This window comes from Rosa chinensis, chromosome 2 (genome assembly GCF_002994745.2).
Source record: "Rosa chinensis cultivar Old Blush chromosome 2, RchiOBHm-V2, whole genome shotgun sequence".
NCBI classification, from domain to species: Eukaryota; Viridiplantae; Streptophyta; class Magnoliopsida; order Rosales; family Rosaceae; genus Rosa; species Rosa chinensis.
The window spans coordinates 81840495-81854345 of NC_037089.1; the positions used below are offsets into that span (position 1 = coordinate 81840495).

Sequence of the window (13851 nt, forward strand, 5' to 3'; positions counted from 1 at the left end):
CGGGGTATTGAGGTCCACAATGAAAAGGCCTAAGTACAAGGAATGAAGCGAGCCAAAGGACACTATGTTTGCCCCCTGTCCTTTCTACTAAATTAGTCGTCAAATTCCCAAATGCTGGGGTAGTATTTCTTTAAGAACCTGTCGTTAATAGGGTTGCGGTGGAGGTCTTCAACCAAATCTCTGAGGTGAAAAGCCTCACGCTCCAGAATCCTATGAATCACAAAGGGCCCTTCCCAGCGCGGGGTCCATTTACCACGGCCTGTCAACTTCTCACCAAATGGAAGGACTGCTTTCCAAACGAGCTCGCCCTCCTTGTAACTGCGACTGCGAGTTCTCTTGTCATAGGCCTAAGCGACACATTGCTTCTCCATCACTAAGTTGTCCAAAGCCTCTAAGCGCTGTCCGCTAAGGTCTTCGTGCTCCTGCCACCTGGCCTGGACGTAGTCATCAACAATCAAATGATGTTGATCTTGGACGCATAGGGAGTGAACATTGATCTCCAAAGGCAGAACCGCGTCATGACTAAACATGAGTGCATAGGGCGTTGTGGTGGTAGGGGTTCGCTTTGAAGTGCGATAGGCCCACAAAGTTTCATACAATGTCTCGTGCCATTGGCGAGGGTTTTCAACAAGGATCTTATTCAGTAGGGTAATGATAATCTTGTTACTGGCCTCTACTTGACCATTAGACTGAGCGTAATACAGCGTGCTATGAAGAAACTAGATGCCGAAGTCGTTGACGAGCTGCTTCACACACTACTAGAATTATAGCCCCAGACATCGGTCAAAAACCGATGAGAAAAAAAAATCCAACCGATGTCTTTGTGGGTGATGAGAAAGATCTGGAAAATGCAGACATCGGTTTTTAGCCGATGTCTAATATTCGGGTAGACATCGGTTCCTTATAATAAACCGATGTAAAGAAGTTTAAATGATAACAAACGTGCATGCTTTACTATTGTTAAACCCACATTTTATTGTATTTAAAGCTTAAAGAAATATAGATTATATAACACAAGTTTGAGTTTTAACATCGTTATTGATTTAAGAACCGATGAGTAATACTGTTGTAGACATCGTTTCTGACAATGAACCGATGTGTGGATATGTTAGTAACATCAATGTTCATTTCCGAACTGATGTCTGGAACTCGGTAGTATATCGTTTCTGATAATGAACCGATGTCTGGATGTTTTAGTAACATCGGTTTTCATTTCGGAACTGATGTCTGGCACTCGGTAGTATATCGTTTCTGATAATGAACCGATGTCTGGGTGTTTTAGTAACATCGGTTTTCATTTCGGAACTGATGTCTGGCACTCGGTAGTATATCGTTTCTGATAATGAACCGATGTCTGGATGTTTTAGTAACATCGGTTTTCATTTCGGAACTGATGTCTGGTACTCGGTAGTATATCGTTTTTAACAATGAACCGATGTCTGGATATATTAGTAACATCGATTTTCATTTTGGAACTGATGTATCTGTATTTCTGGACATCAGTTTTTATGGCTAAAGCTGATTTCAACTTTATATCTAAACATCATTCTATAAAGAGGATTCTGTCCACAAAATAGAACTGTGATTATAAATTGCAAATTGGGGTATTATATCCGACATTCATCATCCTTAACAGTTTACAAAATGGGCAAAATAAAACCCCAATTCATATATGCACCTATATACTACAAGGCTAGCCTAGCAATTAGTATTCTTGTTTGTTCATAATTGCTACAAAAAAGTTGGTTAAAACTAACTCAAAATCAAGAAACTGGTCAGAACCTACAACAGAGTCTGTAAGTAGTCGGCTACTTCAATGCGGACCTCGTCAAGTTGTTGTTGGGTATGCCCTTTCCGATCCTTTACCGCCCACTACAAATACCTATAATTCAATAAATAAATCACTTATCTGAAATAGAAAAGAAAACAATTGGGAAGCTAATTGCCATAACTCTTGTTAGTTGAGATTTGACATACCTGAAATCCCACCAATATCACTCAAAATTGATCCAGATTGGGTTCAGTCCCTGCAAGGCAAAATAGTCGATGATCATCAAATTTCACAATTCACATTTGGCAAAGTTTTCTCGATCCCAAGCATTTGAGCCTACAATGTGGAAATATAGCAAGAGCAAGAGCTAAAGCATTGCTTTCTTCAATTTCTGCAACTTTATATTAAACAGCAGAGTAATTGCAATTATATCATGATCCTCACAAATCTTCTAGAATTGTAAGAATAGACAACGAATATCATAATCTACTTCAGCCTCTAAATCCTATTTAAGGTGGCACAGAATCAAGAATTTTCATTGAGATGATTCTATAATTATGATATGCAACAATGGTTTATATGTTCAGAAGCAGAATCATGAAACCTTGTGAAAGAAGAGCCTAATCTCTCCTAGCAAAACATCAAAGCTTTTGAAAATAAATAGACATACTTCGATCACACTTGCCATCATTAGTAATTTCGAAAATTTCTTCACACTTATTTCCTTCACAATTGAATCACACACCTCATTTCTTCTCCAACAGTTTGATCTTTTAAATAATAAGAAAACTGAACTTAACTAACTACATTGAACTACTATTACTTGGTAGTAAGCAGTGAGGGGTTTTGCAAGCTCAATGACCACAACATTGAACCTTTGCTCTTACCACTGTGATAGTTCTAAGGCTCCAGACAAAATTGAAGTTGTCGCTTTGATCTGCTAGCGTTGACCTGCAACAATGATGAATTAAGAGCACCATTCAAAATTGAAAGAAGCTTAACATGTTATCAGTGCCATTCAAAATTGCTGCCCAAATATGTTTCTTTGCCTTCTAATGTAATAAGTATCTAGCATGCAGCGTGACATAGTAGCCACATTCACCACCGCCCACTTGTTTTGGCAATTCAAAATTTAGCACCCCTCAATTTAATTTTCTGGTTTCATCCCTCCAACTAAACAGAACAGCTCCTTTCTGGCAATTCAAAATTTAGCTGTCTCCGAAGGTGCAACCCGGAGTTTTAATAAATGAGATTTATGAAACGCCTGCAAAATTCAGCATACATTAATAAAAAAGGATCCATAACTTAATCAACAGATAAAGTTATCATCAACCAAAAGCACTTTTCAGTATATTAAAAAAAAAAAGCTCAGCCAAATGAAAGAAAAAGCTCGCAATATTGAAACCATCACGATTCAAACACAGCATAGCGATGACTCCAGTTTTTATATATCCACTAATGCAGGCTCTAACCCACACCACCCCAACCAACAATAAGTTGACCTTGTCCTGGATTACATTAACAGAAGCACAGATTCTTCTGGTTGAAGAACCCCAGATATCTATTTTACCAAATACTCTAGTTTACCCACAAGCTGAAACCATCGCCTAAAAGCCTTCTCGTTCTCTCTAAATGCACACCGTTTAAATCATGATTAGAAAAGCTTCCTGCTTTTAACCCATTAAACACTAAAACTGGCCCATATAGCACAATCACAATAAAGAAACAGAAATTGGAGAACAAATCATACAATCCAAATTTGATAACCGAAGAATTGGAAAAGAAACCAAAAATTAAACTTCAGTAGATATGAAACTAAAAGCTCCAACTGAAATTAAGAATGATAGGAACTCACCCAATCCTTCAATTCTTGTTCTTGCACTCAATGAACTCTAATTTCACGGTAGGTTGTTCCGGAGACCGCTCATTGTTTGGGCTTCGTGAAAGAGATAGCAGGAGTTCTGAAAATATGAAGATGTGCTTGGAGATAGATAAAAAAAATAATAATATAATCTAAAAACATCAATAACCAAGAAATCAAGTACTATATATAATCTAAAAACTAAAACCTCCACAGAAAAAAACAAAAAACTAATTGGCAGAATCAGAAACAGAACCATTAAACACCAAAATTGTTATAAAACAGAGAATAAATATAATCTGCATAACGGCAAATAGATGTCCGAATATAATTTTCAACAACCTCTAATTTAACGAATCAAACAATAATCTCACACCCCCAATCCAACAAACTGAACTTCCCCAATCACATTTCTCACTATCCAATTAAAATTGCAGAACAAATTTCTCTAAAACTGTAAGTAGATGTCTATGCGTTAAATTTATAAGCAACCCCACAGCAGACTGTTGAAACATCAAATTACAAACTGTAATCAAAATCAATCAACCCCAACATTATTGATAAAGGAAATAGCGAGAGAGCCATTGACTGAATCCCATCAGGCCAACTCCGAAATCCGCAATTCTGCACAATCAACTTCCCATTATGCAACTCATTGCCTCTTTCAGCCCTCATGGGTCTTGGTTTGTACCTCTTTATCAATATGAAACCACAAATAAGCACGAACCCAGAAAAGCAAGTAATACTCAGATGAGAAAAGGCAGAGAGTAAGAAGAAGTAATACCTTTCTTGCAGCACCATCAATGGGTTTAGCAGACTTTAGAAGAACGAAAACATGCAAAATACCCTGCTCCTATCCTTTCTTCCTTCTTGAAAACCTTCAACTCCCGATCTTCCTCTGCAGATTGACAGCCAACATGTGCAAGAACTAAAATCAAACACAATCAACATGCACCAGCTCAAAATACCACACATTTAAGCCATTCAAAGACAAACCCAACTCAAATACACAAGAATTAAACAAAAAAGACTGAACTTTAGATCAAAACCGGACAGAAAATCAGTACTGGTGGTAACCAAGAGAAGAGAGAGAGAGAGAGGACCTACGTTAGAGAATGACAAGCTCAGGTCGGCTAATAAGCTCGAGGTCAGATCGGAGCTCAAGCTCGAGGTCTGGAAAACTAGATCGGGGACTCGGGGTCAGAGCTAGGCAGGGGAACTCGGGGTCAGAGAGCGAGGTCGGGGACTCGGGGTCAGGTTGGAGGCGGCTCCAGTAGGCTTAGGTTGGAGAATGAGGTCGGGAGTCGACGCAGGTCAGCTTGGAGAAGGAGATCGGGAGTCGATGCAGGTCAGCTTGGAGAAGGAGGCTAGGTCTGGAGGTCTGGGTTCGAAATTTTAGAGAAAGCGGAAAAAATACTAAGTGTTGGGGGGGGGGAATGAAATTTTAGTCCCCGCGCGTTCTCAAATTTTTCAAAGTTAGTCCCTCCGTAGTTTTAAAAAAATTTCCAACAAAACCTTTCTCATCGGTTCAGTTAGTGACTGATGTCTATAATAACAATAGAAATCGGTTTTTTCACAAACTGATGTTAAAACGATTTTTAACATCAGGTGCAATCCTGACCGATTTAATAGTGCCGATGTCGATCTAATGACATTATTCTAGTAGTGACATCACCACCCATAAATACTGCCCCCCCTGTCCGATACTAACACCTTAAGGACGCTGAACCTGCATATAATATTTTGGAAGATGAATCGGCGAATGGTCACTCCAGAGGCTTCCTTCAAAGGTTCAGCTTCGACCCATTTAGTGAAGAAATCTGTATGATGAACTTGTGTTGGAGTGACGAATGGGGATGAATCATGCCAATCAAGTCCAATGGCCAGCCTCGTGCAGGACAAGGTTTAATGATAGGCTGCATGGGAATATTGGGAATATGCTGAATTGGTCCATGAGCCTGACAATCCTGACAACCTGTCGCGAATGTGATACAGTCTTTCAAGATGCTGGGCTAATAATACCCATGCCGCCTGATGAGCCAACGCATCTTCGGACCCGCCTGATGGGCTCCACACACGCCGGTATGTACTTCTTGTATCAAACGTTTCGCTTCGCAGCCAAACACACATCAGAAGTCTATGCCATCTTTGCAGCGTCGGCGCAACTCATCGCCTCGGAGGAAGTAATTTTAGGCAAGAAAACGAGTCTTCCTGTCTATAGGGGCGTCTGGTTGCTTTAGGTAAGCAATCAAAGGGATGTGCCAGTCTATATCAATAGGTTTAAGGACCGCGACGACTGGATAGTCTGGCGGGTCAGGTTGCGTGAGCCAAGAAGGCAGCGTGCGTCGTTCAACTTTCAGGATTCGCTTGCGAACCGCATATTTCAAAGTGATACCTGTAGCTAGTTGAGCAAGTTCGTTGGCTGCAAAGTTTCGCTCGCGAGGAATATATTCCAACTCCACGTCATTGAATTGGTCCAGAAGTTCGATGGCGCGAGTTAAATATGGCACAAGCAAGCAGCTCACACGCCTGTACTTCTCCTGGAGTTGATTTATGACAAGCAAAGAATCACTGCGTACTTGGATATCTCTTACTCTGAGCTCTAATAACACCTCTAGGCCAATAATGAAGGCCACATACTCTGCTTGATTGTTGGTGCACTTGAACTCCAATTGGAAGGAATAAGAAAAACGATCGCCTGCTGGGTTTTCCAGAATAATCACTGCCCCTGCTAGTGTTTCTGTTCTTGAACCATCGAAAAATAATATCCAAGGTTGAAGGAAAATTGTGGCCGGATACCAAATAGCATATTCGGGAATGCGCACCAAATCTGGTAAAGTTGTTGTTGCGGTTGCGATCTCTAACTCTTTCACGTTGGGGACATCTAGCACAGGGTGATGTGCTAGAAAGTCTGCGGTAGCTTGTTCTTTCACTGCCTTATGTGGAACGCACTGTAGCGAGAATTCGGATAATGCCAACACCCACTTGCCAATATGACCTCGCATAATAGGTCGCGACAACATGTACTTGACCAAGTCGGTTTGAGCGATAATGCAAGTGGTAAAGGATAGCATGTAGTGTCGCAACTTGCAAGTTGAGAAATACAATGTAAGACACAATTTTTCCATGGGCGTATACCTGGTTTCACAATCTGTCAGTGTCCTATTGAGGTAAAAAATGGCATGCTTGATACCTTCCTTATCATCCTGGGCAAGTAAACTGCCAATGGACGCCTCGGTTGCTGAAATATACAGCTTTAATGGAAATCCAGCTCTAGGAGGAACGAGTACTAGCTGGCTCGCCAGATGGGCCTTGATTTTGTCAAAAGACTCTTGATGTTGAAGCTCCCACACAAACTCGCTCTGTCCTTGTAGTCTCAATAGCGGGGAGAAAGGCCTTATCCTTAGGGACCTCAATACCTCGTTGATGGACAATGAAGCCAAGAAAATCTCCTGCTTGAACTCCGAAAACGCATTTGGCGGGGTTCATCTTGAGCTTGTGCAGCCGCATGCGCTCGAAGACTTTTCTGAGATCTGTAATGTGGTCCCCGCGCTGTTTGGACTTGACGACCACGTCATCAATGTAAACCTCTAAAAGCTTCCCTAGGATGTCGTGGAAGATCAGGTTCATGGCTCTCTGATTCATTGCCCCAGCATTCTTCAGTCCAAAAGGCATAACTACGTATTCAAAAACGCCCGCGAACCCTGGACAACGGAACACTGTTTTGTGTCTGTCTTCCTCCCACTACACCAATTTCGGAATCAGACAACACATATCAGACGACAGCAAACATTTTAACTGTCGTCTGATTTAATCAGACGACAGCAAGAAATATTGTGTCGTCTGATTTTTCGAATTAGACAACAGTTTTTTCTTGGCTCTTGTACAATATCATTTCAGACAATGGTTTAATTTTTTGATGTTGTCTGAATGAATTAATTCAGACAACAGTTATTATGTAATGTTGTCCAAGGTTCATTTATACAATGGTTGATTTTTGCTGTTGTCTGATTATTTTCAGTCACACAACTGTTATTAGGTGTCTGTTGTCTGATATGTTGTAAGTCAATGGCTACTGAAAGATGTTGTTTGATTTAAGTTGTTCAGACAATGGTTTTTAATTTGTCTGTTGTTAGATGAGTTTCAGACAATGAATTTTATTTGATGTTGTCTGAGTGTTAGATTTTTTTTTTTTGATACAATGAATAGCTGACTTTAGTTAGGGTTAGACTTATACTTTTAACACTTAACTCTTTCAACTCGTTCCCGGCCTCTCCATTCCATCGAGCAAAAGTGCAAAACACCCCGTCTGCCTCCATCTGAAACTCACTCTTTCTCACTCTCATCCCCCAGTCCCGCTCTCAGCCCAGCCATCAGCCCGCTCTCAGACTACGATCGAACCAGTCTCTCTCAGCCCCGTCCTCAGCCCGCTCTCAGACCCTCTCCATTCCATCGAGCAAAACACCCAGTCCGCCTCCATCTGAAACTCACTCTTTCTCACTCTCATCCCTCAGTCCCGCTCTCAGCCCAGCCCTCAGCCCCGCCCTCAGCCCGCTCTCAGACTACGAACCCGTCTCTCTCAGCCCCGTCCTCAGCCCGCTCTCAGACCACGAACTCGTCTCCTCGATCAGTCCCGCTATCAGTCCCGGCCTCAGCCCCTCCCTCAGCCCCGCCCTCAGCCCTCTATTAGTGTGAATGCTGAAATCCTGTTCGATATCATGTCCCAGTAGGTTGTTAAGAGATTTCAGGCAAATAGGTTTGAAGTGCGAAGTGTTAGATGTGTTTTTTTTTTGGGTTGCCCAAGCTCGATCTGCTCCGACTCATTCACCCTGCTCCCTCTGAACTTTAGGTACTCAACTTTGTTTGATTTTACTCTCTGGGTATTGCTGAATAGCCATTTGTGTGATTAAAGTCTGAAGCTTTTGATAAACTTTAGAAGAAAGATTGAAACTTGGTTGCTGTCATTCAAATTTTGCATATTTTTTAGTTATATGCTTAGCTTTTGATAAACCCATTTGATATATTAAAGAAAGAATGAAATTTTGGCTGCTGTATCAGTAACATTTACATATCTGTTTTATAACAGTAGGTGTAATTAGCCTTTTTAGCCTATTGATGAAGTTGATTCCATCTGAAGCAGAAGAGCTATCTTACCCCCACCCCACCCCACCCCTTTTTTTTTTTTTCCAGAGTTTGCATATTTATTACGGACCATTTAGTTCTTTTCTTTGGTTGGGCTTAATTGTTTACAGTTGAGATTGGTTGGGAGTTTATGGATCCCTAAGTAGTAGTAACTGTTTTTGAAAAGGGTTTATTTGGCTTTATCAAATTGAAGGAACTTTTGTGGTTTCTCTTTATGTGCATAGTGGCCTATACTACTTGCTTGTCATGATCATTGTGCTATCATTACCAGTTGTTCGAAATCTTTGTCTGATGATCATGAGTTTTCATATTTTATTTTAAACTCCTCATGGAACAATTTAAGATTGTGAGGTGTTCTGTTTTCAAACAATTTGTTCTTAACATTGTATTTCTAAATCATTATATTACTGATTGTTCTATTAGTTTCAAAGAGTTCAATCAGTTCTATTCTTCATGGATAACTAGCTGTTATTCCTTTTGTTTTTCCTATAGAATAGAAACTAAAGAGTTTATTTGTTTGGATAATAATAATAATAATTGTGCTAGCAGACTCTAGAGGAAAAACTAAATGATAAAAGAAATTAATTACTTTCTGAGTTAGTTTGTCGACTTGATTGTTACCCTATTCGAAATCAGACGTGCACAGCTTATGGCCAGCTTTGTAGCATCATGGAAATGCTCTGTCTCCTATTTGGCTTTCAGTCTTTCGCTATTCTGTTTTTAATGGGGGTTTTGGCATTATGCTTTACTACATCAGCCACAAATATAGAATAAAATTATATAGGGTTTAGAATCTTGGGTTTTTGAAGTGTTACTACAACCAAGATTACAATTTCAACATTTTTCACAATTAACTACTGTTATTTATCTTCTTTTTTTTGGATATAAATTTCAGTCATGAGGACATAAATGATATTCAAATTTGGTTCGACATAGATATGACTTGGACTTTGATTCAGTTGGCTTCCCTTATTTTGTTTTCCAATTTGGACTTTTTCAAAGCAATACTCAATTATCTGAAATGGTTGGGACAACAGGGTAGTTAATTAGTTAAAGATAGGTCATGAAATGGGGTTAAAGGGTGTATGTCGAAAGAACGTTAAACATATAGCTGTACTAAAGTATATTGTACTAAGAAAAGATTGATTAAAGACCGTGGACTTTACTTTCAATTTTCTATTGTACTAAGGAAGTCTTAGTGAACTGTTACAAAGCATCATTAGTGTTTTTTTTTTGTCTATAATGTTATTTTCGTACAATTAGTAATAAAATTCTTCAATAAGTGTTTCATTTTATAAAGTGGAAATCCTTCATTTAATTTGTAAAACTTTCCTCCTACCTCTACTTGGTTTCTGATTCATGTTTTTTCTTGCATTGCTTTTGCAGCAAACGTCTGCGGATCTGAAAAGCAAAGGTTGTCAATTTCTGGGTATGGTTTTTATAGGTATGGATTGGTTGCCAAGACCATTTGCTATTTTCTGTATTGTTAATGGCTCCCAAAAACCAATGTTTCCTCAACATTCCTGGTTTGATTTTCATGATTCTTTCTGGCTTTTTCATCACAGAGTATAAATATTTTGTGTCTTTTGCTTTTCAGTTACATTTTTTTTCCAAGAAAATTCTGTGGGTAATAGCAGGGAAACATTGTAATGATTCTGTACTCTTTGACTGAATCTTCAAGTTCTCCCAAGCTGTTCATCTAAAACAAAAATGCTAGTGATTACTTATATATCTTGGTATTGAGTCAAAAATGGGATCTTAATGATGCAACTTCTTCTGTTGGTTCTTTGTTTCAAAAGTGTTAAAGTTTTGAACTTGGAGATAACTTTTGTATGTATTGTAAATTTGTCATAGGTAAATTTGATGATTGAAAAGGAATCTCGGCGGATGAACTAAGGAGGCTGGTGGAGGTAGATAAGCTTATTGCTGTGGCAAACTAGCTTAGATAAGCACTTTTGGTGAGTGTTGCTAAGCTCTCTCTTATTTTGTACTACTGTAGCATATAGGTTTATAATATATGTTGTTGTGTTTGTTGATGTGGTTGTTGATTTCGTTATCATTAATATGATGCAATTTATAATATACATGTTCGTTGCTGTATATTTGTGATGATTGCAATGGCTGCCTAAGTGCTCTATGATTCTATGACATGCATATATATAGTACACTTGTGGTTGCGATGAAATGTTAGGTATATTAAGTTGTTTTGTTTTGTGGTTGCATCCTTGGAATATTTATATGTTGTCTGGCTTTCATTGTAAGATGGACAAATCATGGATGCATGCTGATAGGAGATCGCGAGCTTTTGAGTTAGGAGTTGAAGAATTGATTATGTTTGCATTAGAGAGTGGTTGTGATGTCAATAAGGTTTGCTGCCCTTGTATGAGATGTGGTCATGGTAAATCTTGGAAGGCTAGGGTAGTAAGGGATCATTTGGTTGAGTTTGGTATTGATAAAACTTACACAAAATGGATATGGCATGGGGAACTCTCGTCAAATGAGAGTAGCGAACCCGAAGGGAATTCTGAAACTGTAGAAATGGCAGGTAATGACACTGTGGGGGGGTCTGATGATCATGAGTTTTCAGTAGACTCTGATGAGTTTTTAAGGTTTGTTGAGGATGGCGACAAACCTCTTTACCCTGGCTGTACGCGTTTTACCAAGTTAAATGGACTTGTTAAAACTTACAACCTCAAAGCAAAGCATGGGTTGAGTGATGCTTGCTATTCTGACATGTTGATATTGATTGGAATATTGCTTCCAGAAGGTAATGAAGTGCCAAGTTCTTTTTATGAGGCCAAAAAGAGTTTGTGTGCGTTGGGAATGAATTATGAAAAGATACATGCGTGTCCTAACGACTGTATCTTATACAGGGATAGTAATGTTGATGCCACTAGCTGCCCTACTTGTGGTCTCTCTAGGTGGAAGTTGGGAAAGAATAAAGTAGAAAAAGTTGGGGTTCCAGGGAAAGTGTTGTGGTATTTTCCACCTATACCTAGATTTAGAAAGATGTTTCAGTCGACTAGTACAGCTAAAAGCTTGACATGGCATGCTGATGAGCGACTGAAGGATGATAAAATGAGGCATCCGGCTGACTCCCCTACTTGGAAGTTAGTGGACGATAAGTGGCCTGCTTTTAGTTCAGAGCCTAGGAATCTAAGGCTAGCGCTGTCGTCTGATGGTTTCAATCCCCACAGTTCCCTTTCTAGTAGATATTCTTGTTGGCCTGTCATACTAGTAACCTACAATCTTCCCCCATGGCTCTGCATGAAGAGGAAGTACATGATGCTCACCTTGTTAATCTCTGGACCTAAACAGCCTGTAAATGACATTGATGTCTATCTCCAGCCCTTGATAGATGATTTGAAGATTTTGTGGGATGGGGTTGAAGGGGTATATGATGGTTATAGAAAAAAGTACTTCAAACTTAAAGCAGTGCTCTTTTGGACAATTAACGACTTCCCTGCATATGGGAATTTGTCAGGCAGCATTGTGAAAGGGTACAATGCTTGTCCTGTTTGTTTACAGCATACCAAACCTCATAGGCTGGCTCATGGTCAAAAGATGTCGTATATGCGGCATCGGAGATTCTTACCACGTTACCATCCTTATCGAAAACAGGCAGCAGTTTTCGATAACACTGAAGAACGTGATCTCGCTCCTATTCCATTAAGTGGACATGAGGTGCTGCAAAGAGTAGAAGGTATGAACTGGCCTTTTGGTAAAAAGCACCCTCATCCTCCATATAAGGGTGCTGAAGATGAGAGTAGACCATGTTGGAAGAAGAAATCTGTTTTCTTCGAACTTGAGTACTGGAAGTTTCTTCCCGTTCGACATAATCTTGATGTAATGCACATCGAGAAAAATGTTTGCGATGCATTAATCGGTACATTGTTGAATATTCCTGGGAAAACCAAAGATGGGGTGGCTGCTCGTTTAGATATGGTGGCAATGGGTATAAGGGCTGGTTTGAAGCCTAAAATTGGGGGGAAAAAAGAGAAATTACCTTTGGCAAGCTAGAATCTCATGTTAGAAGAAAAGAAAACAGTTTGCAAATCTTTTTTTGGCATGAAGCTTGCTGATCGGTTATGTTCTAATGTGAAGAGTTTAGTATCCATGGATGATCTACGGCTTGTTGGTATGAAATCACATGATTGTCATACCGTCCTCCATCACTTGCTCCCCATTGCAATTCGTTCAGTACTAGAGAAACCAGTTAGATATGCTATCATTAAGTTCTGTCTCTTCTTCAAGGCCATATGCAGTAAAGTCATAGATGTAGAGAAGCTAAAAAAAATTCAAGCTGACCTTGTCGAAACAGTTTGTGAGCTTGAGAAATTCTTCCCACCGTCCTTCTTCGATATCATGATTCATCTTTCGATCCATCTTGTTAGAGAAGTTGAGCTATGTGGCCCTATTTTCTTTAGATGGATGTACCCCTTCGAAAGGTACATGAAAACATTAAAAGGATATGTTCGGAACCGTAACCATCCAGAAGGTTGCATTGCTGAATCATACATCGCCGAAGAAGCAGTAGAGTTTTTGGCAGAACGCAATCTAACTGAACCTACTGTTGGACTACCATCTAGCAGTACATCTGACCAGAAGGGGACGTGCAGACCTATGTCAGGTGCCACAATGATCTGTCCAAATCAAAAGAAGTTGCAGCTAGCACATCTTTGTGTGTTGCAGAATACGAATGAAGCAAGGCCCTACTTTGAGTAAGTCATGTGTTCTGTTTATTTGTTTTTAATTTTTTAATTTTTATACTGTGTCATTTCGGTACAAATAAATACATGTAGTTGGAGTTTACTAAAGGTTTTGCATTTTTCTTGTCTTTTGTAGTGAACATTTGGAATGGTTGAAGCATGTTCATCCAAATTTTAAAAAAAATAAGAAGTGGCTAAAGGAGAAACAGAATAAAACATTTGCGAAATGGATACAAGACAAGGTAAGTACAATGATCTGTTTATTCCAGTACCTTTTATAGTTTGGGTAGATATTAAGTATAAATGACAGTTTAACTAACCATAATGTTATTTCTTTGCATGAAGGTTGCTGCTGGGTGTATTGATGA

The 13851-nt window shown here is 39.5% G+C and overlaps 1 protein-coding gene and 2 long non-coding RNA genes across 3 annotated transcripts; 1 reads left to right on the top strand and 2 right to left on the bottom strand.

Annotated features, from left to right (window-relative positions):
* Nucleotides 1-1563: 1563 nt before the first annotated feature.
* Nucleotides 1564-9167, bottom strand: LOC112189598. Its single transcript, XR_002931985.2, has 3 exons — nucleotides 9157-9167; nucleotides 1978-2027; nucleotides 1564-1882 (listed from the first exon to the last, which is right to left on the bottom strand). It is a non-coding gene; the product is annotated as an uncharacterized LOC112189598 (long non-coding RNA).
* Nucleotides 3904-4582, bottom strand: LOC112189597. Its single transcript, XR_002931984.2, has 2 exons — nucleotides 4417-4582; nucleotides 3904-4325 (listed from the first exon to the last, which is right to left on the bottom strand). It is a non-coding gene; the product is annotated as an uncharacterized LOC112189597 (long non-coding RNA).
* A 1869-nt stretch (nucleotides 9168-11036) lies between the features above and the next one.
* LOC112185188 lies at nucleotides 11037-12794 on the top strand. Its single transcript, XM_024323395.1, has one exon. It carries the CDS (start codon nucleotides 11037-11039, stop codon nucleotides 12792-12794), a length of 1758 nt encoding a protein of 585 aa, XP_024179163.1.
* The last annotated feature ends 1057 nt before the right edge of the window (nucleotides 12795-13851 follow it).